We start from the raw sequence: 25,109 nt of genomic DNA, 5'->3' as shown, positions 1-25,109 counted from the left end.
ACACACACACACACACACACACACACACACACACACACACACACACACACATATAGATATGACACCATGTTGCTGTGTACAACCAAGTTTATGATCAGGATTCTTGAGAGTTCATAAGAGCTTAATCGAGGGCACTCCTGCTTGGAATGTTAGACAATATAAGCAGATGCAGTCATAACAACTCAGGGTACATTTCATCATGTTGAGATGTCGACACTGATATTGTAGCAACTCTTTACTGTTTTCTCAAGGTGAAGCCCCCGCTTCCATACCATCTTTAGTCCAAGTTTCTGTGCATGATGTTAAAGGTGTTATGACTGTCCTTGATTATGTTAGAGGCTTTGGTCCTTGATTTGGTCACATCATTGATTATGTTAGTGACTTAGTTCCTTATTTGTTCACATATGATTAAATACATAATTTTCTCTATATATACTTGAGTTACCCAGTTACACTTTGTCCTAACTTTCTCTATATATACTTGAGTTACTCAGTTACACTTTGTTAGGATTTTTGTCTTTTATGCCTTCCGCATCCAGCTCTGCTCTCTGTTGTTACTTTGAACTTTTGTACATAAAGAATCTTTGGTTTCTCACATGTCTACTGTCTGCTTCTGGGTCAAAATCCTGCATTAAATGTGACAGTACATTCTGAACATCATGGACCCAGCAGACTCAGAAGACCCAATTCACAGAGCCGTGAGGCAGCAAGGAGTATTACTTGTCAACACGAGTATCTCCTGAAGACAGTTATGGACTCTATTCAGAACCTTTCCACCACCGTGAACTCAATAGTCGCACGGATGGCATCCAGCGTCTCATTACCGATTTATTCACCTGCTTCAAGACAGCCTCACACCTCTAATCTGGGAGATACAAACTCACTGACAAAAGTTTTTTCTCTTCACCGGGAGCCCAAAATTCCATCGCCTAAACAATATTCCGGGGAGGGAGGAGCTTGTGGCCGGTTCCTGTTAAACTGTTCCCTGGTTTTTGAGCAACAGGCAAGTGCATATTTGGACAATCGCTCAGTTGGCCTATGTCATCAACTTACTTCGGGGAAGAGCAGGAAGATGGGCCAACACCTTGTGGGAATCAAAATCTTGGAACTATTAGTAAAATTTTCCGGGGAAATGCACAGAGTTTTTGATCAGCCTTTCATCAATCAGTCTGCAGGCAAACAGCTAATCTCTTTACATCAGGGCTCTCAATCAGCTGCAGACTATGCCATCGAGTTCAGGATTTTAGCCTCTGAAAGTGGATGGAACGAGGCTGGGCAAAAAATAATAATTAGTAATTCGGATTGACATTCGCATCAGAAAATGCCACCGGAGTGCCAAGCCTGCTTGCCCCTATGGCTGCTCTTCCTCAACTGTCAAGCCTTTCACAAACCCTGAATCGCTTGCTAACTCCAGGGAAGAGCCCATGCAACTTGGCAGAACCTGCCTTTCCCTGGAGGAACGTGCCAGGCGAATCGTGCAGGGACTTTGCATCTATTGCGGGAAATATATATCCAAGAGTGTTCTTGCAAACTCAGAACGCAGCCTGAGGGCAAATGAAGCTAGGATCTCCAGTGAATCTTGTCAAGGAATTATCTTGCTGGCCACTGTCTCTCTTTCCCCCAACAACCAAGCTTCCGTCTGGTGTTGGTAGATTCAGGGGCAGATGATAATCGCTAATGCTAAATTTGAAAAAAATCAACCCCTTCCCATATAGGCTGATTCCTGCAAGCTGGCCCCAAAATCGATCTGACCTTTTGAAATTGAGAGAGTCATTAACTCATCTGCCGGAAGCTCCCTGACTTCCTCCGGGTCCACCCAACTGTTCATGTCTCTCTCCTGAACCCGGTCTATAGTCCCCTCAGCCCCCTCCCCCACCACTGGTTATTGACGGTCAAACCGCTTACACTGTCTGCAAGTGTTTGGATGTACGTCGTCGAGGTTTTCCGTATTTGGTTGACCGGGAGGATTACGGTCCCGAGGAACTCTCCTGGATCTCTAGGTCCCAAACCCTTGACCCTTCCCTCTTCTGGGACTTTTACCGTGAATTCCCTCATAAGGTAGGTGGTGCCTGTTGGGGGGAGGGGGGTACTGTTGTGACTGTGGGTCAATATGTTAGTGGCTCTGGGCTCTGGGCCTTTATGACTGTCGGTCCTTGATTATGCTAGTGGCTTTGCTCCTTTATTTGATCACATAGACTCATTTATTCCATGTGTATATATTTTTAAGTCACGAACAGTAATGATTAATGATTGAAAAATGCTGAAAGAGCAGGGTTTGGTCAATCATTTGCAATATGGTCACTTCGCATCCTGGCAAAGTTGCACACGCATCTGATGGAAATTCCAAGTGAGCTGCCTGCTTTAAAGCCTGTCTGACATTTGTCACCACCATGGTAATTAGCACAAATTCATTCTCAACATGAAGAAACTGCCTCGTGCCTGCGTCACCTGCCACCCAGTCGTTCACTTGCATTTACGTCGGTTGTTCACAACCACGCTCTGTAATCAAGTACAGTAATCCCTCGTTTATCGCGGATGATTGGTTTTATGACCACTCGCAATATATGAAAATCCGCGAAGAAGTGTCACCTCTCATTTTTAACACACTGCTCAAAAAAATTAAAGGAACACTTTTTTTTTCAATGGTGAAAAAAAAAAGTTGGATATCTATACTGATATGGACAGTTTAATGTCTCAGGAACAAAAGGATGCCACATCTTTTGATGGAAATAAAGGTTTTCAGCGTACATAGGGCTCAGTATATAGACACCCCAAAAATTAAAGTGAAAAAATGATGTGGCAGGCTCGTCCATTTTGCCTAAATTCTATTTCTGCAATTCAAAACTATTTTCAATATCTTATGTAGGCCCCACATGCTTGTATGCATGCTTGACAACGTCGCGGCATGCTCCTAATGAGACGACGGATGGTGTCTTGTGGGATGTCCTCCCAGATCTGTCTAAGGACATCAGTGAGCTCCTGCAAAGTCTAACGAGCAACCTGGCGGCCTCTGATGGACCGAAACATTATGTCCCAAAGGTGTTCTATCGGGTTTAGATCAGGTGATCGTGAGGGCCATTCAATTGTGTCAATGCCTTCATCCTCCAGATACTGTCTGCATACTCTTGCCACATGAGGCCGAGAATGTCGTGGATCAGGAGGAACCCAGGACCTACTGCACCAGCGTAGGGTCTGACCATGGGTGCAAGGATTTCATCCCGATACCTAATGGGAGTCAGACTGCCGTTCTCTAGCCTGTAGAGGTCTGTTCATCCCTCCATGGAAATGCCTCCCCAGACCATCACTGACCCACCACCGAACCGGTCATGCTGAATGATGTTGCAGGCAGCATAGCACTCTCCTTGGCTTCTCCAGACCCTTTCACGTCTATCACAGGTGCTCAGGGTAAACCTGCTCTCATCTGTGAAAAGCACAGGGCGCCAGTGGCGGACTTGCCAATTCTGGTGTTCTATGGCAAATGCCAATCGAGCTCCACGGTGCTGAGTAGTAAGCATAGGGCACACTACAGGACGTCGTGCCCTGAGGCCACCCTCTTGAAGTCTGTTTCTGACTGTTTGGGCAGATATTCACACCAGTAGCCTGCTGAAGGTCATTCTGTAGGGCTCGGGCAGTGCTCAACCTGTTCCTCCTTGCACAAAGCAGCGGATATCGGTCCTGCTGATGGGATGAGGACAGTCTGTGCAGCTCTCCTAGAGTAACTGCCTGTCTCCTGGAATCTCCTCCATGCTCTGGAGATTGTACTGGGAGACACATCAAATCTTCTTGCAACAGCACGCATGGATGTGTCATCCTGGAGGAGTTGGACAATCTGCGCAACTTCACTAAGGTTAAGAAATCGCCTCATGCTTCCAGTCGTGATAATGACTCTTGCTAAAGCCAACACTTGTGGAAAAACAGTTAAAAAAGATCAGAAGGGAGGAGCTTGAAATGGCCTCCACCTGCAAAACCAATCCTGTTTGGGGGACCATCTCGTTGTTGCCCCTCTAGTGTACCTGTTGTTAATTGCATCAACACCAATGCAGCTGAAAGTGATTAACAACCCCCTCTGCCACGTGCCTGACTAAAACCTTATCAGAAAAGTGTAACTGAATTCATGTCATACCCTGATAAAAAACTGTTCCTTTAATTTTTTTGAGCAGTGTATATACATTTTTGTGTGTATCAATAAGTGTATATTAAACTATATAAGTGCATATGGTATCATTAGAAAATTAAATAGTTTCAAACATGTAAATACTATATTCATACGTAGTATAAATAACAGAAAATAATGTATAAATAATATAAATGATATGTGTGTGTAACATGTAGATGTGGCTAAAGTATACATACTTCAAATATGTTTATAGAACTTTTATTATAACAACTTTTTGTATAACAAGGTACAAATGTATATACTGTAAATATATTTTTAGAACACTTTTATTATAACAATTTCTTATAACAATTGTAAATATGTTTTTGGAACCCTTATTATTATTATAAGAACTTTTTTAATAAAAAGGTACAAGTGTATGTACTGCAATTGTGTGGGCAACTTTTGTGCCATAATTCCTCAATTTAGAAGTTTTATTTTGAATGTTTGAATTTTTTATCTTTTTGGAAAGAAAATCTGCTATGTACTGAAGCCGCAATAAAAGAACCAAGATGTAGGGATTACTGTAATCACATGCACCTGTCTTGGCTTGTTAAGTGGACGCTATTTAAACCAGGCACACCCAGCTGTTCATTGTCTGTCCGTGAAGTCTGTTCTCTCTCGCCTGTCTCCTGTTGGCAATTCTGTCAAATGTCTGTCCTGCTCACCGCCTGCCCTGACTGTTAGGGTTTATAAACTTTCTTGATCGTATGACTATGTTGGAATGTAGACTAGAATTATTAACTTTGTTTAAACCTTTTACCTTTCATTGACTCTGAAAAGTTTAAACATTCAGTTGTTGAAACTTTCCAAATGGTGTGGAAACACTTTCTTGCTTAGTTAGTCATCTACAATGCTCCACTAGTTTCTGTTTTTACGGCCTTGTAAAACAATGAGCTGGGACCCTCTGCACTGATTAACTAGTTGCTGAGGTGACCACCAAACATGTCCAATGTCACCCCCACCCTACTTGTTCTCAATAAATATGCTCTTGTAAGAGACTAACGGCAGAGTTTGTTCGAACATTGCTGTACCTACAGTAACGAACAGGCTCTCCACATGCAAGTGCTTAAAGGGCATACTGTCTCAATGAGCTGGGACCCTCTGCACTGATTAACCAGTTGCTGAGGTGACCACCAAACATGTCCAATGTCACCCCTACCCTACTTGTTCTCAATAAATATGCTCTTGTAAGAGACTAACGGCAGAGTTTGTTCGAACATTGCTGTACCTACAGTAACGAACAGGCTCTCCACTTGCAAGTGCTTAAAGAGCATACTGTCTCCCGTGTGGTTCTTGCAAAATAAGTTAGTCAGAACATCTCTAACACTGACCATTCGCCCATTTTTGACCATGCTCTGCCTGCCCTAGACTACCATTACGCACTAACTCCCTGCTGCACTACGTGCTCGCTCTGTCGCTTTTCTCACCAGGTTGGTTCCTGCCATCCGCTCATCAGTCACCCAGTGGACGTTGACCAGTCACGCTGCCGCCGCTTCCGCCCGTCAGCCACAATCCTGCCACTTCAGCACCCTAGTCCAGCCAGAACTCCTGCTCTCCACTTCCCCTTTCCCACAAATACAACAAGTCCTCCTCATGCTGCATTTGGCTGTCCCGTCTTGTCTATCACTGAAACATGTTTCACTCTGATCGGCCTTGAGCGGGACAACCAATAATCTGTGGCTCAGGAAGCTGAAGGCCAGATTTCGGATGGGTCTGAATTTGGAGAACTGCTCACACCTTCTCCATGACAAGATGTGGCAGATGATCACTTCAGGTGCTCCTTTGTTCTGACCACCTTTCGACGTCACTATTAGTGAAGTTGTTACAGACTCACATTCTTTAAGCCTGCTGCTACCAACCGAACTGTTAACTCTATCTTTCTAGTATACCAAATTGTTGTAGAAATTGTGTTTTTAATTCTTTATTTAGATTCTATTTATATTCAACATATACTTTTTACTAATCAACAATGATGACCTGATTGACGATCACCGGGCGGATGAGCAGATTCAGTGACAGGTTGCTGACATCGTCTTGCTCTATGGAGAGGCTGAGAGGGTCATTCTTTCCCTATGCCGTGAGACTTTTTAACTCGTCGCGGGGCTTGGGGGCGCGCTCACGGTCGTGACACTGTTTATTTTTTCTTTATTTGATCCAATAATAATCCATTAATCTATTTGTTATTTATCACTATTACACTATCTTCTGTTATCAATGTTAGTATTGTATATCTGTTTATCAATGAGGTATTTGTCTAGCACACAGAAACCTCACATTATTCGTGTGCATATTCTATGCCGACACAAAAAGATGAACACACCGCAGCTGGTATCATTGACGCTCACAGATGTCATTATAGCTTTACTCATATTACTTTTGGACAAACTGTGTGCAAAGCTACTCGAAATAAGAGAGCTATCTAGGAGCTGCAGATGGCGGCGCGTGCACACGCAGCGGCCTCTCTCCGTCCCAACCGATCAGTGTTTTGTTCATTTAATAAGTGTTTGTCAGACAGTTTTATGTGCTTATCTGGTTGTACCACATTGTGCTACAAGTACAGCAGGCAGGTTATGCTCGACATCGGCGAAAGCGAGTTTTGCGGCGTTTTGGACTTTGATACGGGGACATTAAAGTCACTGGGACTACTCCGGCCTGAATCATCGCCGGACTCGTCTGCTACTCCTTCCCCGGACAAGCAGCGTCGGAAGGGGTGTGCGAGGAGGCAGAAGAGGGGAAAGCGCGGAGGCGTCCGGGCCAGGCTAGCGGCGAACCCAACTCGCCCGGCCGTGCCTTCCATTCTTCTGGCGAATGTCCGGTCGCTGAACAACAAGATGGATTACATTCGTCTGCTGAGATCCACGAACCGGGCAGTGGGTAACTGCTGTGTGCTCGTGTTCACTGAAACTTGGCTGAATGTCAACATTCCGGACTTTGCTGTGCAACTGGAGCGGCTAGCGTGCTTTCGAGCGGACCGGGCAATTGAAAAAGGAGGAAAATCGCGTGGAGGAGGTATATGTGTCTACATCAGCGACGAATGGTGTTAGGGTTTATAAACTATCTTGATCGTATGATTATGTTGGGATGTAGACTAGAATGATGAACTTTGTTTGAACCTTTTACCTTTCCTTGACTCTGAAAAGTTTAACCATTCAGTTGTTGAAACTTTCCAAATGGTGTGTTGTTTAGTTAGTCATCTGCAATGCTCCACTAGGTTTTATTTCCACGACCTCGTAAAACAATAAACTGGGACCCTCTGCACTGGTTGACCATTTGCTGAGGTGACCACCAACTGGGACCCTCTGCACTGATCAACCATTTGCTGAGGTGACCACCACACATGTCAAATGTCACCCCCACCCTACTTGTTCTCAATAAATGTGCTCTTGTAAGAGACTAACGGCAGAGTCTGTTCGAACATTGCTGTATCTACAGTAACGGACAAGCTCTCCACTTGCAAGTGCTTAAAGGGCATACTGTCTCTCGTGTGGTTCTTGCAAAATAAGTTAGAGTCAGAACATCTCTAACAAATGGTGCCGGGACTGTAGTGGTATGCAGACACTGCTCGCCACTGGCGGAGTTTGTGATCGTTAAGTGCCGTCCTTTTCACCAACCAAGGGAGTTTACTGCGATTCTGCTTGGCGCGGTCTACATCCCGCCTTCTAACGTTGGAAGTGACAGGATCACGGCCCTTAATGAACTGTATCAGGCTGTCAGTGATCAGCAGACGGCGCACCCTGACGGTCTCATCATCTTCGCTGGTGATTTCAATCATGCTGACCTGAAGTCTGTCTTTCCAAAGCTTCACCAGCATGTTACTTTTCCAACGCGTGGTGGCAGCTTCCTGGACTTGGTCTACACTGCACATAAAGGAGCTTTCAAGGCCACCCCCCTCCCCAACATCGGACTTTCTGACCACGTCACTGTTCTGCTTACCCTCGCGTACAGACAGAGAGTGAGAACTTCCAGGCCGGTTCGCAAACGAGTTAGGGTGTGGCCTGAGGGGGCCTCTGATGCTCTTCGGGACTGCTTTGGCACTACTGACTGGGAAATGTTTAAGCAGGCAGCCACTTGCGACAATCGGACGGACATTGAGGAGTATGCTGACTCTGTGACCTCTTACATCGCTAAGTGCATTGATGATGTGACTCTCACGAAGTACGTCGTCACTTGGGCTAACTGGAAGCCATGGCTGACAGGGGCTGTCCTCGGCCTGCTGAGGGCCAGAGACAAAGCCTACAGGGCTGGGGATGAAGCGGGCGTGAGGTCAGCTAGGGCGAAACTGTCCCGGGGCATCAAAGATGCGAAAAAGGTGTTCTCTTCCAAGATTAATGCCCACTTCAAGGACAGCGGGGATGCTCGGGGCCTGTGGGGAGGCATTCAGACCATCACGGACTACAAGCCCGCGCCGCAGAGATGTGAGGGTGACGTCCCTTTGCTCAACGAACTGAACCGCTTCTTTGCTCGCTTCGACGCACAGAACAACACTTGCCCGCTGAAGACCCCTCCCCATCCGGACGAGCAGCCCCTGTGCCTCTCTGCCATTAGCGTGAGGAGGACGCTTGCTGCTGTCAACACCCGTAAGGCGGCGGGCCCAGACAACATCCCGGGACGGGCGCTGAAGGACTGCGCCGAGGAGCTGATGGATGTCTTCACGGACATCTTTAACATTTCCCTGCGGCAGGCCGTCGTCCCGTCATGCTTCAAGGCTGCCACCATCATACCTGTGCCGAAAAATCATGCTCCTTCCTGCTTCAATGACTACCGCCCTGTGGCACTGACCCCCATCGTTATGAAGTGCTTTGAGAGGCTTGTCTTGGCGCACGTCAGATCTGTTCTTCCCCCCACCGTGGACCCCTTCCGTGTTGCCTTCCGACCCAATCGGTCCTCTGAGGATGCCATCTGCTCTGCCCTCCACTCTGCCCTCACCCACCTGGAGAACAGGGACTCGTATGTGAGATTGCTGTTTGTGGACTTCAGCTCTGCAATCAACACCATTGTTCCACAGCGTCTCATTTGCAAACTTGACAAGCTGGGCCTCAGTACCTCCCTTTGCAACTGGCTACTGGACTTCCTCTGTCGAAGGCCTTAAGTAGTGCGTGTGGGCGACAATGTCTCCGGCAGCATCACGCTGAGCACGGGGGCCCCTCAAGGCTCCGTGCTCAGTCCGCTGCTCTTCACCCTGCTGACGCATGACTGCACTGCGACCTACAGCAGCAACCGCGTGCTGAAATATGCCGACGACACGACTGTGGTGGGTCTGATCACCGGTGGCAATGAGACTTACTACAGATCGGAGGTCGACCTTTTGGCCGCATGGTGCAGGGACAACAACCTTCTGCTGAACGTCAACAAGGAGATTGTCATTGACCTCCGGAAGGGTCACACCCACCACCTGCCGCTGACCGTTGACGGTGCTGTGGTGGAGAGAGTGAGCAGCACCAGATTCCTGGGGGTGCACATCAGTGAGGACCTCTCCTGGACCACCAACACTGCGTCGCTGGCGAAGAAGGCTCAGCGGCTCCTGTACTTTCTGCGGAAACTCAGGCGAGCAAGTGCTCCTCCTGCCGTCATGACCACATTCTACCGTGGCACCATTGAGAGCGTCCTCTCCAGTTGCATCGCTGTGTGGGGTGGTGGCTGCTCTGAGTACAACATGAAGGCCCTGCAGCGCATAGTGACCACTGCGAGTAAAATCATCGGGGCTCCACTCCCCTCCCTGAAGGAAGTTTACGCCTCCCGTCTCACCCGCAAAGCGGCCGCGATTGTGTGTGATGTGAGTCACCCCGCTCACTCTTTGTTTGTACTTCTGCCCTCTAGGAAGAGATACAGATGCCTGCGCCTGCTTACGTCCTGTTCTTTTGCGCTATGATCTGGCTGTCTGCTATTAGCGCGCTTGCTCCATTTTGCTGCTCTTATTTGTCTATTTATTTATTCATTGTTTATTTATTTGGGTTATTTGCTTATTACTTATTCGTTGCTCTTGTCTGTTCGTTTTTACTCTTTGTGCTATTTGATATGAGTGTTGTGTACTGTGTCTAGTCACCGTGGGACGGTGGGAAACGTAATTTCGATCTCTTTGTGTGCCTTGGCATGTGGAGAAATTGACAATAAAGACTTTGACTTTGAAATTCCATCTCTCGGCATGATGCTACGTTCGTGCTCTCCCTGTGCTTATGCAACACAAGTTTGGAAGTAGCTCTTCAACTCACTAAGACCGCTGCACTTAATGTCATTTCAAATCTACTCTTCCTTAATGATGAAGCCACTTATGCACTCTAGCACTAAGTGCAGTGGTAAAATAAAAACATTCTGCATTGCTTCGGACTGCAAAGGAGCACACGTGTAAATTTTACTCAATAAAAGAAGAGGTTTCAAGGTGTCTAAAACAGTGTTCTCCTAGCTTTTATTGAACCTAAGCACATTTCTCTTCGGAAGAAAATCTCTCAGTACACCTCCTGCCCCCCCAAAATTTTTTGTTGTTACAAAAACAAGTATACACAGTCTCACAACACACACATTCAACTTAAGCCTTTTAAAACAAGTATTCCAAGGCACACATTGGGTAAATTAAACACATGACTTCGTTTTAGAAGAGTTGAGTTTGAGTACTAACTGGGTATATTTCTACATGTGACGTGAACATTCACTCATTTGGGTTACGTTACATCCTGAAAACGCCAACCGAACCAGCTGCGCTTTTTATGGAGCATTGTAAACTTGTAGTCTGTAATCTGGAATGCTAAATGCTATGATTGGTTTGTAAGCAGTTTGTAAGCACCGATGTTCATTTGTGTGTACAATACTGACAACCATATTTTTCGGACTAAAGGTCGCTCCAGATTATAGGTCGCATTAGCCATAAAATGCACAATAACGTGAAAAAAAAACATAGATGTCGCTCCGGAGTATAAGTCACATTTGGGGGAAAATGTCAAGAACAGACATGAACAAGCAACAACAGGTTAAACGATAGGTATGCTAATGTGACAAACACAAAGGAAGAGATGAGAACGGGCCTGACGTAACATTCAGAGTTACCATCTGTGTCTCTCTAATTCATTAAATCCATCGATCGTCATTTATGTAAACAATGCCGCGAAATGCGCCGCATATGCGCCTCACTGCTGACATCGGACTCGTAAGTTGCATTTCTAATTATTCCACAGACCCATATAACAATATATAAAGAATATTTCAAATAACTATCATATGACAACAATATTATCAAACCATCTGTGTCACTCCTAATTAAATCCGTCAATCAAATTCCTTGTCCTTTATGTCAACAACGCCGCGCGCACGCCGCACAGATCTAGTATATAACTATATTGTAGCGTTAACAAAGTACCAGGAAAGACATGGATTTGTTAAACGGTTCTTTAACAAAACAAGAGTTCAACGAGCCAACAACTACTGAACTGTAACGATAAAAACATATACAAGTTGCTACACGAAATAAAATATATCAAATAACTATAACAAAAAGAGGTTTTTCAAACCTTGTGTCACTCCAAATCATTAAATCCTTCAAACGTGGGGCCCTTCGTCATCTTTGTCATCCCGTGATCGAATCCTTTGTCCTTTATGTAAACAACTGCCGCGCGGCACCGGTGACGTCACTTGCAGTTCAAATGACAGTAATCCCTTGCTACATCGCGGTTCGTTTATCGCGGTTTCACTACATCGCGGATTTTTGAATTTTGAAAATTTGTGAAAATATTCACATATAAGTCGCTCCTACGTATAAGTCGATATATCAAATAACTATAACATAAATAGTTCACCGCCACACGGCCCCAAGCACCGGCATGGACTTCCAGGTGTGTGACGGCATGGACTTCCATCCCCGGAGATGGCACTTCCAGCCACAGAGGTGAAAAAGAGCTCTGTAGAGTAGGACTGGGCGTGCGTAAAAGCCATCCGAGCCCCATCCACCGTTCCCGGACAGCCACCCGGCCGAGCGCTGGCCCCTGACTTCCATCCACGGAGGTGAAAGAGAGCTCCGTAGAGTAGGACTGGGCGTGCGTAAAAGCCGTAATAGTTTTTCAAACCTTCTGTCACTCCAAACTCATTAAATACTTCTTAAACTCTTCATCCTCCGTGCCACTTACAAACAAAGGCGCTACTGATGCCGGTAGTACGTGGGGCCCTTCGTCATCTTCGTCAAAAGACAGAATAGTCAAGGTTTAGCTTCTTTGTTTTCTCAGAACACATTCAAAGGTTTCTTTTTAGCTCTGCCATGACGAGCCAGAACAATATTGCCTTGAGGGTTAACAATAAGAACGAGAGAAAATGTAAAGCCAAGATCGAATCTTTGTCCTTTATGTAAACAACCGCTGCGCCGCGCCGCTGACGTCACTTGAAATTCAAATTACAGTAATCCCTTGCTACATTGCGGTTCGTTTATCGCGGTTTCACCTTTTTTTTTTAAAATTGTGAACATTTGTGAAAAAATTCACTTATAAGTCACTCCTCAGTATAAGTCGTCCCCCCCCACCCAAACTATGAAAAAAAAACAAGACTTATAGTCGGGAAAATACGGTATATACAAATTAACAACACCCTTTATACTATTATTATACTGTTTTGCTCTTTTCTTAATTTGTGACCTGGTTTATTGAATGTGGAACTTGGTTCCCCTATTTTCTAAAACAGAAATTGTGGCTAGTGAAAAATTTCAAGTGGCATGTAATGCTGGGAAGCCACAATGGCTAGTGAGCAAGTTCAGTTAATTTCAAGCCCTGGTAGTGAGACTAAATTTGAGTTACAAGTTAGCTTCAGAAATATTGTAACATTTGTCATCAGGCAGTACCTAAAAACTGTAGTTTGCTGCTAGTTGATGAGCACATCTGCAGATAACTAAACCTTGATGTAGCTCCTCTTTCCTTTTTATTGCTAGGTAAAGTGGTTTGCTTTTTTGGTTAAAGTATGAACAATTACAGTAGTTACTGCACAACCGGGGTTAATACGTATGTTGCAGCTTGAATAAATGAGCAATTTGTGAAATCTCAGCTCCTGCTTTGACATAATCATGTTTCTTGACTTTCTCATAAATATTACAACATAAATAAATAAATGAAATTATTCACTAGATTTTAAAAGCACACACTACAATACCGTTGATGTTAATGTAAATCGAAACTTTACCTTCTACAGTCCTTTAGAGCAGTATTCTCCAAGCAGGGGTATACATACCCTGTGTAAACATGTTAAAATATTCCTTGCAACTAGACAAGTACAGAACGTTTGGGGAACATTTTCGACCTTGAACGAACCCTGACAAAAATCCAACATTAAGTATCTACCCAAACACTGGCAATTATTTGGCCCTGAGAGGGATATTGAGGTAAAACTTCTATAGTGGATCTGAACATGATTCTTGTTAAGTGTTTTGGTCCTCATATTTAAATTTTAAATTCCTGTTTAAAGGGGATTTATGGTAACTATAACAGAGACAGATTTGTATTTGTTTTCATTGTTAATTGTATTAAATGTATCGTTTTTTTTAATTTTCAACACACCATATTATTTTGTTTTATTGATGTTAAAAAAGACAATACCTATGAATTAAATGAAAAAAAAATAATGGAAAAAATAAAAATAAGAAATGAATATAAAATGATTTTCATTGAATAATTACCGTATTGGCCCAAATAAAAAGACCATGTTTTTTGCATTGAAATAAGACTGAAAAAGTGAGGTCGTCTTACATTCGGGGTCTAGACATTATACCCATTCACTTGTGCGCAGCGGTAAGTAAAAGGTTGCTGGTATTGACGGAGTATGTTGCTGTGATCGTGTGCGTCTTTGACACAAAGTGAGTATATACATTTCATTGTTGCTACTGTCTACTGTTGTGCTGCTTGTCTGATCGCGGTTTGTTTCGTGTGTGTCGTTTGATTGATAGCTTCGGTGCGCTCCTTTAAGTTTGCCTACCATCGTACGAGTAGCCGCTACGCAGCGGCACGGCGAATGACATTTGGTGTGTTGCCGAAAGTATTTCATTTATGGTTATTTAGTATAGCGGAACCGTTATGCGCCGTTAATTATGTAAGCTCAGTGGCCTAGTGGTAGTGTCCGCCCCGAGACTGGAAGGTTGTGGGTTCAAACCCCGGCCGGGTCATACCAAAGACTATAAAAATGGGACCCATGGGACCCCTGCTTGGCACTCAGCATTAAGGGTTGGAATTGGGGGGTTAGATCACCAAAAATGCTTCCCGGGCGCGGCTCCGCTACTGCCCACTGCTCCTCTCCCCCAGGGGATGGAACAAAATCACACGGGGATGGGTTAAATGCAGAGGACTAACTTCGCCACACCCAACCATTGGGACTTTAACTTTAATGTGTGCCGTCGTGTTGTGTGACGTCAGAAGTTGAGCGTTGACGTACGTGCTATATTTCTGTCTGTTGCAGAACCACACGCACGCGCACACACGCTTCATACAATAATCACACACACAAGAATCAGATTCACACTCCCAAAGACTCTCCCATGTACCCTACACACACCTGCTCTCACATACATATGTAAACTACACACACTGCTCTCTTACAACCAAACGTGTGCCTATACCCTTTTGCCAGTTCGCCTGTATGCCCCTATGAGCCACAGTGCCTGTTACTTTTTTGCCAATAATTCAGTAAAGCAATCAAAACTGAACCACGTCTTCCCTTCTGTGTTCTGACCGACACCCGGGGGCGAAAAGAGCATAACCATCCGAGCCAACAGTCCTCAGGCTCCCCAACAATAGCGGTAGCAGTTTGCATTATTTTATTGGAATGTTTTTCTTTATTCAGATTTGCTTCAAGACTACAGTTACAGTTAGACTTCACTTTGATGGTTAATGCAGTTATTGCAATTATGTTGTTTTAATCACAGTAGATTGGTTTATTTACATTTCAAAAACCAGAAGCCATTCATTTAGTTTACATATTTAAATGTTCAGATATTAAGATGTGCTAGACAGTTTTTGCATGATTTGAACAAGGCAAAATAACATGCTTTTTCTCTCAAATATATTGGCATAATCATTTGTTTCAGATGTAATCATTTTCTGTATAAAAATTTAATTTAGTGTTCAAAAAGTCCTTTTTCAAACTTGAGTCTTGAAAAAGAGGGGGTCGTCTTATGATCAGGGTCATCTTATATTCGGGCCAATACGGTACTTGTGTTATGTTCTACTTTTGTATACTCATCAACATGTACTCATTGTACTCATGGTACTTTTAACAGGGGTACTCATGGCATGACAAAAAGGTTTGAAGGTGTACGAGCCAAAAACAGTTGAGAAATGGATGAATAGATGGATGGAGGAATATTTATCTATGCATGTTAGCCAAAACTGATTTATTGGTTTCATTTATTGGTTTCATTTAACAATGAAAATTATCAGTTATTTTTCTCTTGGTGCCTCTCTAGGGAAGTTCTAAGTTGATGTCTAATCATGATGTCAGCATGCCATCACATTCCTAAATTTAGATATTTTTTGCCTAAACTTTGTCCATCCATTAATTTTTGGAACTGCTTACCCTCACGAGGGTCGTGGGTGCGCTGGACCCTATCCCAACTGACTTCAGGCAGTTGGCGGTGGACACCCTAAACTGGTTGCCAGCCAATTGCCGGGCACACATAGACGAACAACCATTCACACTCACTCACACCTATGGGCAATTTGGAGTGATCAATTGTCCTACAATGTATATTTTTAGAATGTAAGAGAAAAACGGAGGAACTGGACAAAACCCACACAGGCATGGTGACAACATATAAACTCCAAACAGGAAGGCTGGAGCCAAAATCGAACCCGCAACCTTGGCACTGTGAGGCGGACCTGCAACTGGTGCCCTGCCTAAGCTTTGTAATAAATATTTGTATTCCTTGGTTTAAGTTACTACGTTTGCCCTACAACTGACTAAGGAGTCGACCAGCCTAGAAACCCAAAACCTTGGCACTGTAAGGCGGAACTGCAACTGGTGCCCTCCCTAAGCTTTGTAATAAATATTTTTATTCCTTGGTTTAAGTTACTACGTTTGCCCTACAACTGACTAAGGAGTCACCCAGCCTAGAAAGTGCCAAACCTCTTATCCAAAACTAGCTGGGGTAGTCTCCAGCTCTCATGCAACCCTAATCAGGACAAAGGTCATAGAAAATTACATTAGTACATGAGTTCTTCGTATTGGCCCAGATAAGGATCACATTTTGATTACTTGGTAAACAAGATTCCACATTTCTTTTTCTCTCGGTAAAACATTTGATACATCTCAGAAGAGATGTTCCTTCAGGTCCATCATCTATACAATGATACAATAGTGATTTATCAAACCAGATGATAGTAAACACACAATGCTAACATTCCGCAAGAGTTAAAAGAAAATCTAAAACAGAACAAGTGACTGACCTTGGCAAAGAGTGCTCCTTTGGCTGCCAGTGCATCCTCTCCTCTTCCATTGGGGTAGCACTCATAATGTGCATCCAGGATTGGGTAGCGACTAGCTAGCAGCAGGCCGCTGTTTAGGAATTTGAACCTGGAACAGCAGCCCTTCCAGCCGTATCGCCCAACATCACTCAACACATAGGGAAAATAGCGATGTAACTGCTGCCGCAGTCGAGTTGTTGAACTATGGTCAAAGACTTCTTGTAGGGCAAGGAAATCCAAGTTGGCAGGGAAAAATGCAGAAATGTCATGGTCGAAAGTCTCATCTCCATGGCGGCGCTTTCTACCAGGGCGTTTGAATATTGAGGTGCGAGGCACGTGCGAGAGGGTGTTGTTCGAGGATATCACTCCGCAGCCATCGTTTCCATGGTACCGAGCAAGAGATTCTCTTGAGGCGGTCATGCTGCCCACATCACCTCCTGCCAGTTCCCTTGACTGATGGTTCCCTGTTCCTGCCTCTTTCTCGTGGTGGTCTGGCTCAGGAGCACTGATGCTGATTTGAACATTTGAGGTGTGAAGTGGACACTCTGCGGAGGCCTTAGCCTGTGTCTCCTTTCTATGCATGGGGCAGCCATGATTAGCTTGCGTCTCCTTTCCATGCATGAGGCAGTCACGATTAGCTTGTGTCTCCTTTCCATGTATGGCGCAGTCATAATTAACTTGTTGGTCTTTTCCATGCATTTGACAGTCATGATTAGCTTGCATCTCATTTCCATGCATGGGGCAGTCATGATTAGCCTGTGTATCCTTTCCATGCATTTGGCAGTCATGATTAGCTTGCGTCTCCTTTCCATGCATGGGGCAGTCATGATTAGCCTGTAGCTTCTTTCCATGCATTTGGCAGTCATGATTAGCTTGCGTCTCCTTTCCATGCATGGGGCAGTCATGATTAGCCTGTGTCTCCTTTCCATGCATTTGGCAGTCATGATTAGCTTGCGCCTCCTTTCCATGCATGGGACAGTCATGATTAGCTTGCGTCTCCTTTCCATGCATAGGGCAGTCATGATTACCGAGGCCACTATGACAGGAAAAGTGCATTGGACAATCTGGAGCCTCTGCCAAGGTGTGTTTAGGGCAGTCCGAGCTGTTAGTCTCCGCAGAGTGAAGGGGGCAGTCCACTGTTGTGCTTCCTGCATCTGCGTGAAGGGGGCAGTCAGAGGTTCCGTGAATTCCTGCAGGATGAAGCGGGCAGTCTGTAGCACTGGCAGGGTGAATGGGACACTCGGCAAGTGGCTCATTTTCAGTGTCTGCTGGACCATTTATAATGTGTGTCTGATCTGGCCGCTGGTCCAAGGAAGAAGTACGACGAAACCCTGTGGCTAGACTGCTGAAGGAGGCCGCACTAATGGTTGAGAAACACCAAGTGAAAGAATAACATACGTACATCAGTGTATCTTGGACAAAAAACATATTTATCTGTAATAGGTGCTGTACATACCTGATGGATGTGTTGGTTGGCGAGTCAATGTAGATTTTGATCTGAGGCCGACAGGCACCATTTCTGATCCTCTTACCAACTTCACGTGCTCTCCTCTGTGTGTCTGAAAGGTTATTGAACCTGGCCAGAGAGTCAGGCAGCAGGCAAACGTTGGCACTGCAGAAACAGAAGCTCTTGCCCTGAGGTCTCCAGTCCCTGATCCCAACAAACCCTGATGTAGAATCACCTTGTTCAGCTTGGCGCTTTTCAAGTCTGAACAAGACAGGGAAAAATTTGTTTATGAGTTTTAGAATATCGCACAGACACAGTACCAAACAAGTATTCTTAAGGTTTTGGGCATTTGTTTTTTATTCACTTTTCTGGGAAAAGTTCGAATCAAAGCTGATTCGTGTTGTTTGTCATTCAACAATAACACAGTTGATAAAAAAAAAAAAAAAACTTATTGCATCATTTATAAGAAGATTAAAGATTTATTCTTAATGGCAAACATCAGAGGTGGGCATCGTTCTCTGTCTGTAAGTTTTCCATTCCTATTTCAGTCTCCAGTTGGTTCAAGTCAGCCAAACGCCGATAAATCCTGACTTATAGGTACCACGACACACTCAGGTGCCGCACACCTCACATGCAGCCAAGTAAATGAAAAATAAAACTGTTGTACATCTTTTGGTACCACAAACTGCAATAGCATGTGTCCTTTATTGTTGTATATCACTATCCTGTGTGTGTATGTTGGTTTTTATCGGGGGGGGGGGGGGGGGGGGGTGGTTGGCCGCATGTCTGCTAGTGCGGCGCCTGTGTGACATAGAAACTATGTTCTCAATGCTGATTAGTTTTCACCGATGAGGGCCGGAAGCCATGGGCCCACGTGGGTCAGGGACAGAAACTCAGGGACAGACAAACGATGCCTGCATCTGGCAGACATTTTGCACCGGTTGCTTATATCGGCTACAGAGCACACGTGCCCCTTTTACCTTGATTCTAGGAATGCAAAGAGTCATAAAACAATGAAAACAAAAGCCTAATAACCTAAGATAATGAGTCCAACGACCGTGTATCATGAATTTGAAGTAAAAAGGAAAACTCTGTCGACTAAATTGGCCATTTGCATTGGAACAGTGAAGAAATGATTGTAAACTAGCAATGATACAGTGATAATATGAACTTTTTTGGAGCATCCTTTTACTTTGCAATCTGTCATAAGTAACTGAGTGAAACTAAAACACAGGGCTTGACTAACGGTATAAAGTTCAATAATAATTTGGTGTTGTGGGTGCGGATGCTCGTCTCTAAGCAGTTACACAAAATTATTCTTGAATCACGTTAATGTTAATGTATGTCTCTACATTCAATAGAAACATTTTATTGGGTTCACAGTAGCATTAGATTGTATGCTTATGTCCCTCAAAACACAGAGGAACAAATGAACACAAACCTGTGGTAGGTGTACAGATAGGGTTGACGGATGGCCTGCAGAGGAGCCCAGATGACAAAGCCCAGGAGGGCAAAAGGCAGAGAGGCGAAGAGAAGGAGCAAGTAAAGAGGCACCGTTATTAGGACACACAAAGTGAGGAGGGAACACGGATCCCGAGAACGCTGGCGCTTCTCGAGTGAAGTGGCCAGGCAGGAGGCCAGGAGCTGATCCAGGAGCCAGTAACAGGGAAACACCAGACTCCACGATAAGCCATCCAGGAAATAAAGACAGGAACTGGAGTAAGGGGTGATGTGGAGGACCATCTCTCACTTTCTTAAAATAACAAACTAACAGTCACTTTCTTCTCACCTCGCACACTGTCCACACTCTGATTGACAAAAAAAACTCTTTCCACAAGCATAAAACTGATTAAAACAAAAATCTTGAAAAGACCCTTCAATTTGTTAAAATCTGCACTACATGATTTTGATATTTATGTTCATTGGGACTCTTCAACATTTATACCATTTGCAGATGGTAACTTTTCTAAACAGATAATAAGAGGTGGCCATGGCATAGGATTTTTCTCCCCTTGATGATGGTACTATTCTTGCAGGGACTTCAGTGACATCAGGAGGAATCCATTTAACATCACCATTTTTCAGGACCTATGAATTGATGAGAGAGAGAGAGAGAGAGAGAGAGAGAGAGAGGGAGAGGGAGAGAGAGAGGGAGAGAGAGAGAGAGAGAGAGAGAGAGAGAGAGAGAGAGAGAGAGAGAGAGAGAGAGAGAGAGACACACACAGAGACACACAGAGAGACACAGAGAGACACAGAGAGAGTCCATCAATGACTGAATTGCAATTTAAAATGAATACTTGTGGGTATTAAAGCTGAAATCTTCTTTTTATGGCAGTAAAGTTTACTGAGTAAACGAAGCTCAGAACATTACGTTTTTGTTTTTTGTTGTATCTACTATGTACAGTGTTGGAATAATTTAGCGGTGAAGCCTTGGCCTGCCGGAACTGGGGCCTTATATTTTATGAGTTGAACTCCTTTTCGTTTAACTAAGTTCTTCTTATCTAGACCCAGGGATGTCCTTGTCCTATGCATGTATGTTCTATTTGAAAAGTGTATGTTTGTCCATCCATCTATTAGCCCGTCCGCCTGTCCATCCTTTCATTTGTCCATTCTCTGAACCAGTTTATCTATCATCAAGGTTGGTCACAGGTGTAGTGCAGCCTATCCCAGCGATCTTTAGGTGGTAGGCGGGATACACCCTGAACTGGTCGCCATCCAATCACAGGGCACATATAGACAAACTACCATTCACACTCACAATCAACAAATCAAAATAAAAACATTTGGAGTGGTCAATCAGCCTAACATGGATGGGTATTTTTTAGAATGTGGGAGGGAAAGCTACGCAGGCACGGGGAGAACATTCAAACTTCACACAGGAAGGGTGGAGCCACAACCCAACCCTGCACTTCTGAAATGTGAGATGGACAATCTTCATTAAATTGTCATTTATATTTTTATACCTTGAATTATGGAAAAGACTATGCAACTTCAGCACTTAAAAGTTAAACATGATTAATTAAATTATTTTTGTCAATGTGGGAAAATAAAAATAAAAGACAGTTGCATCTGGCCTGTCAGAATCTCAAGACAAGAAGCTGAGTTGGAAAAAACAAGCACATTGGCAGACAGACACAGGTTAACTACATTTATCCATATACCGTATTTTCGGACTAAAAGTCGCTCGGAGTACGTTGCATCAGCCATAAAATGCACAATAAAGGGAAGAAAAAAATATATGAGTCGCACCGGAGTAAAAGTCGCATTTTGGGAGAAATTTATTTGACAAAATCCAACACCAAGAACAGACATGAACTAGCTACAACAGGCTAAACGATACGGTATGCTAATGTGACATAAACATAAATGAGGAGCTGAGAATGGGCCTGACGTAACATTAACAGTGATTCAAATAACTATAATATAAAGAACACTTTTATCAAACCATCTGTGTCACTCCAAATTATTGAAGCTATCGAATTCTTTGTCCTTTGTGTAAACAACGCCGCGTGTGCGTCGCGCCGCTGACGTCGCGCCGCTGACGTCGCGCCGCTGACGTCGCGCCGCTGACGTCGCGCCGCTGACGTCGGACTCGTCGTCAGTTGCAGTTCAAATTATTCCACAGGCCCATATAACAATATATAAACTATATATCAAATAACTATAATATAAACAACAATTTTATCGAACCATCCGTGTCACTCCAAATCATTAAACCCATCGTTCGAAATCTTCGTCCTATAAATCAGGGATCCCTAACCCTCCGTGGGTCACTTGGTACCGGGCCGCCAAGCCGCACAGAAAAAAAATTATATTTTTTTTATCGACTATCAATTAATTCAGGTCAAGACGCTCGTCCTGGTCCCATGACATGTTTCCCCAGTTGAGCCCGCAAAGCTAGCAAAAATGAGTAAACATTTATTTTTAAAAATATTTTTAAAAAGCCGATTCTTTCCCAATTACATCCGTCGGGTCAAGTCAAGACGCTCGTCTCGGTCACGTGACATGTCACCTCAGTCGAGCACGCGAAGCAAGCAAATATGAGCAAGAAACAGAGATGTTTGGAAAGCTTCGGAAAGGGAAAAAAAACCAATGAGGAGACGGAAGAAGAAGAGGCTATGACTTATAAGAAAAGGAAAGCTGAATTTAAAAGAACATTTCTGGAGTCCGACTTAAAATATGGATTTATCGCCACAGATGACTCTGGCGCGCCAAGCCCACTCTGCATAATATGTGGCGACAGGCGAGCTAACGAGGCAGTGAAGTCTTTAAAACTGTTTCGGCACATGGAGACCAAGCATCCTGCATTAAAAGACAAACCTTAACCACTTCGGGTGTCATTGTCTTTGATTACACCTAGATGATAAGGCTCAGTGCTCCCACTCGTCGTTTATACTTGTTTTTATGCTAGTCGTATAATTTTAGTTCATCGTATTTATATATTTATTATAAATGTATTATTTATTTATATAAATGTATTATTTATTTCCATAAATAAATAAATCTTCACCCTGCTGACGCATGACTGCACTGCAATCTACAGCGGCAACCGGGTGCTGAAATATGCCGACGACACGACTGGTGGGTCTCATCACCGAGAGCGACGAGACTCAATACAGGTCGGAGGTCGACCTTCTGGCCATGTGGTGCAGGGACAACAACCTCCTGCTGAACGTCAGCAAGACCAAGGAGATTGTTGTTGACTTCCGGAAGGGTCACACCCAATACCTGCCGCTGACCATCGACGGTGTTGTGGTGGAGAGAGTGAGCAGCACCAGATTCCTGGGGGTGCACATCAGTGAGGACCTCTCCTGGACCACCAACACTGCGTCACTGGTGATGGAAGCTCAGCGCCACCTGTACTTTCTGCGGAAACTCAGGCGAGCAAGTGCTCCTCCTGCTGTCATGACCACATTCTACCAGTGGCACCATTGAGAGCGTCCTCTCCAGTTGTATCGCTGTGTGGGGTGGTGGCTGCACTGAATACCACATGAAGGCCCTGCAGCGCGTAGTGAACACAGCTAGTAAGATTATTGGTGCTTCACTCCCCTCCCAGAAGGACATTTACACCTCCCATCTCACTCTTTGTTTGATCTTCTGCCCTCTGGGAAGAGGTACAGAAGCCTGCGCTCCCGCACCACCAGACTCACCAACAGCTTCATACTCCAGGCTGTCAGGATTCTGAACTCTCTCCCCCCTCCACCCTCGGCTGCATAACGTCCTGTACTTTTGCGCTATATTCTGGCTGTCTGCTGTATGCACTCTTGCTCCATTTTGCTCCTCTTATTTATTTATCTATATCTGTATTTATTTATTTATTTATTTATTTATTTATTTATTACTCATTCATCGCTCTTATTTATTCGTTGTTTGTGCCTTCTAGTTTTTACTCTATTTACTTCTGTGTATTGTGTATTGTGTCTAGTCACCGTGGGATGGTGGGAAACGTAATTTCGATCTCTTTGTGTGTCTTGACATGTGAATAAATTGACAATAAAGCAGACTTTGACTAAAGGCCGGTCCGCAAAAATATTTCTGACACGTAACCGGTCCGTGGCGCAAAAAAGGTAAGGGACCACTGCATTAAGTAAACAACGACGCGTGTGTGCGGCGCGCCGCTGACGTTTGACTCGTCGTCAGTTGTAGTTTAAATTATTCCACAGGCCCATGTAACAATATATAAACTATATATCGGATAACTATAATATAAACAACAATTTATCGAACCGTCCGTGTCACTCCAAAACCATTAAATCCATCGATCAAAATATTCATCCTTTATGTAAATGACTCGTCGTCAGTTGTAGTTCAAATTATATTTCAGACACATATATAAACTATACATCAAATAACAATAATATAAACAACAATTTTATCGAACCGTCCGAGTTGCTCAAAATCATTAAACCATCGGAATCTTCATCTTGTGTCATTAAAAAAAACCACAAAAAAAACGGTGTTGACTCCGGAACTCCATGCGCCGAACCCTAACCATCTGTATCACTCCAATTCATCAAATTCATCGGAACCTTCGTCCTCAGTGTCACTTAAAAAAACACACACACACAGCTGTTTCCTCCGGAACTATGTGCGGCACTGTCGTTTGGTAAACGGCTCTTTATTTAACAAAACAAGAGTTCAACGAGCCAACAACTACTGAACTGTAACGATAAAAACATATACAAGTTGCTACACGAAATAAAATATATCAAATAACGATAACATAAATAAGTTTTTCAAACCTTGTGTCACTCCAAATCATTAAATCCTTCAAACGTGGGGCCCTTCGTCATCTTTGTCATCCCGTGATTGAATCCTTTGTCCTTTAAGTTAACAACCGCCGCGCGGTGCCGGTGAAATCACTTGCAGTTCAAATGACAGCAATCCCTTGCTACATCGCGGTTCGTTTATCGCGGTTTCACTACATCGCGGATTTTTGAATTTTGAAAATTTGTGAAAATATTCACATATAAGTCGCTCCTGAGTATAAGTCGCCCCCCCACCCAAACTATGAAAAAAATGCGACTATAGTCCGAAGATTACGGTGTATATATATATATATATGTAATATGTCTTGTCACCGTGGGATAGTCGGAAACGCAATTTTGATCTCTTTGTGTCTTGACGTGAAGAAATTGACAATAAAGCAGACTTTGACTTTGAGAATAGATCTTAACAGAAATTTGATGCTCGGATTTTGTAATCTTCAAAGTAATTTACAAGTTAATATGCTCATTTATTTCATTCACAGGACATAGACAAGACATAGGGCCCAATATACTGAGGGTTACAATGGGCAAGAAAAAAAGGCACAAAATTGTGCTGGATTGCCGTTTCGGTTCATTTTCTATGATCCTGGAGAGGTTTAAAAATTTTTTAGCACTTGTAATGTGATTAATCAAACCTGAGATGAACTGCAATGGCTGATTTTGCATTTATAAATACAGTGAAACCGCCCCCCCTTTTTGTTTTCGTAAAACGCAAATTTGGGTGTTCATTGGAGCTTTTTTGTTGTTTTAGTTTTTTTTTTGTAGTTTTAGGGTTTTCAGTGCATCTGACTGGGCATGCACAGATTTATGCTATTTAT

The 25,109-nt window shown here is 43.8% G+C and overlaps 2 protein-coding genes across 2 annotated transcripts in view; one reads left to right on the top strand and one right to left on the bottom strand.

Annotated features, from left to right (window-relative positions):
• smpd3 (sphingomyelin phosphodiesterase 3) overlaps positions 1–25,109 on the bottom strand; it is a 79,909-nt gene that overhangs the window by 27,257 nt on the left and 27,543 nt on the right. Inside the window, exons 2-4 of the mRNA XM_085914358.1 lie at positions 19,464–20,110; positions 18,032–18,283; positions 16,558–17,935 (exon numbers count right to left, since the gene is read on the bottom strand). Of these exons, the coding sequence (XP_085770484.1) occupies positions 16,558–17,935; positions 18,032–18,283; positions 19,464–19,765 (1,932 nt within the window). The 5' untranslated portion in view covers positions 19,766–20,110. The remainder of the gene's footprint in view (positions 1–16,557; positions 17,936–18,031; positions 18,284–19,463; positions 20,111–25,109) is intronic.
• LOC147056139 (uncharacterized) lies at positions 13,909–23,518 on the top strand. Its single transcript, XM_085914359.1, has 2 exons — positions 13,909–13,976; positions 22,566–23,518. The coding sequence occupies exon 2, from the start codon at positions 22,586–22,588 to the stop codon at positions 22,955–22,957; it is 372 nt and encodes a 123-aa protein (XP_085770485.1). The 5' UTR covers positions 13,909–13,976; positions 22,566–22,585; the 3' UTR covers positions 22,958–23,518.

Source organism: Syngnathus leptorhynchus, chromosome 6, assembly GCF_054491065.1.
Source record: "Syngnathus leptorhynchus isolate UIUO chromosome 6, UIUO_Slep, whole genome shotgun sequence".
NCBI classification, from domain to species: Eukaryota; Metazoa; Chordata; class Actinopteri; order Syngnathiformes; family Syngnathidae; genus Syngnathus; species Syngnathus leptorhynchus.
The sequence above is the reverse complement of the archived record's forward strand: the minus strand, read 5'-3'. Positions and strand labels throughout refer to the sequence as shown.

Excerpts from the sequence above, each read along its gene's own strand:
- LOC147056139 (XM_085914359.1), top strand. The coding sequence starts at position 22,586 with ATGCCGACGACACGACTGGTGGGTCTCATCACCGAGAGCGACGAGACT.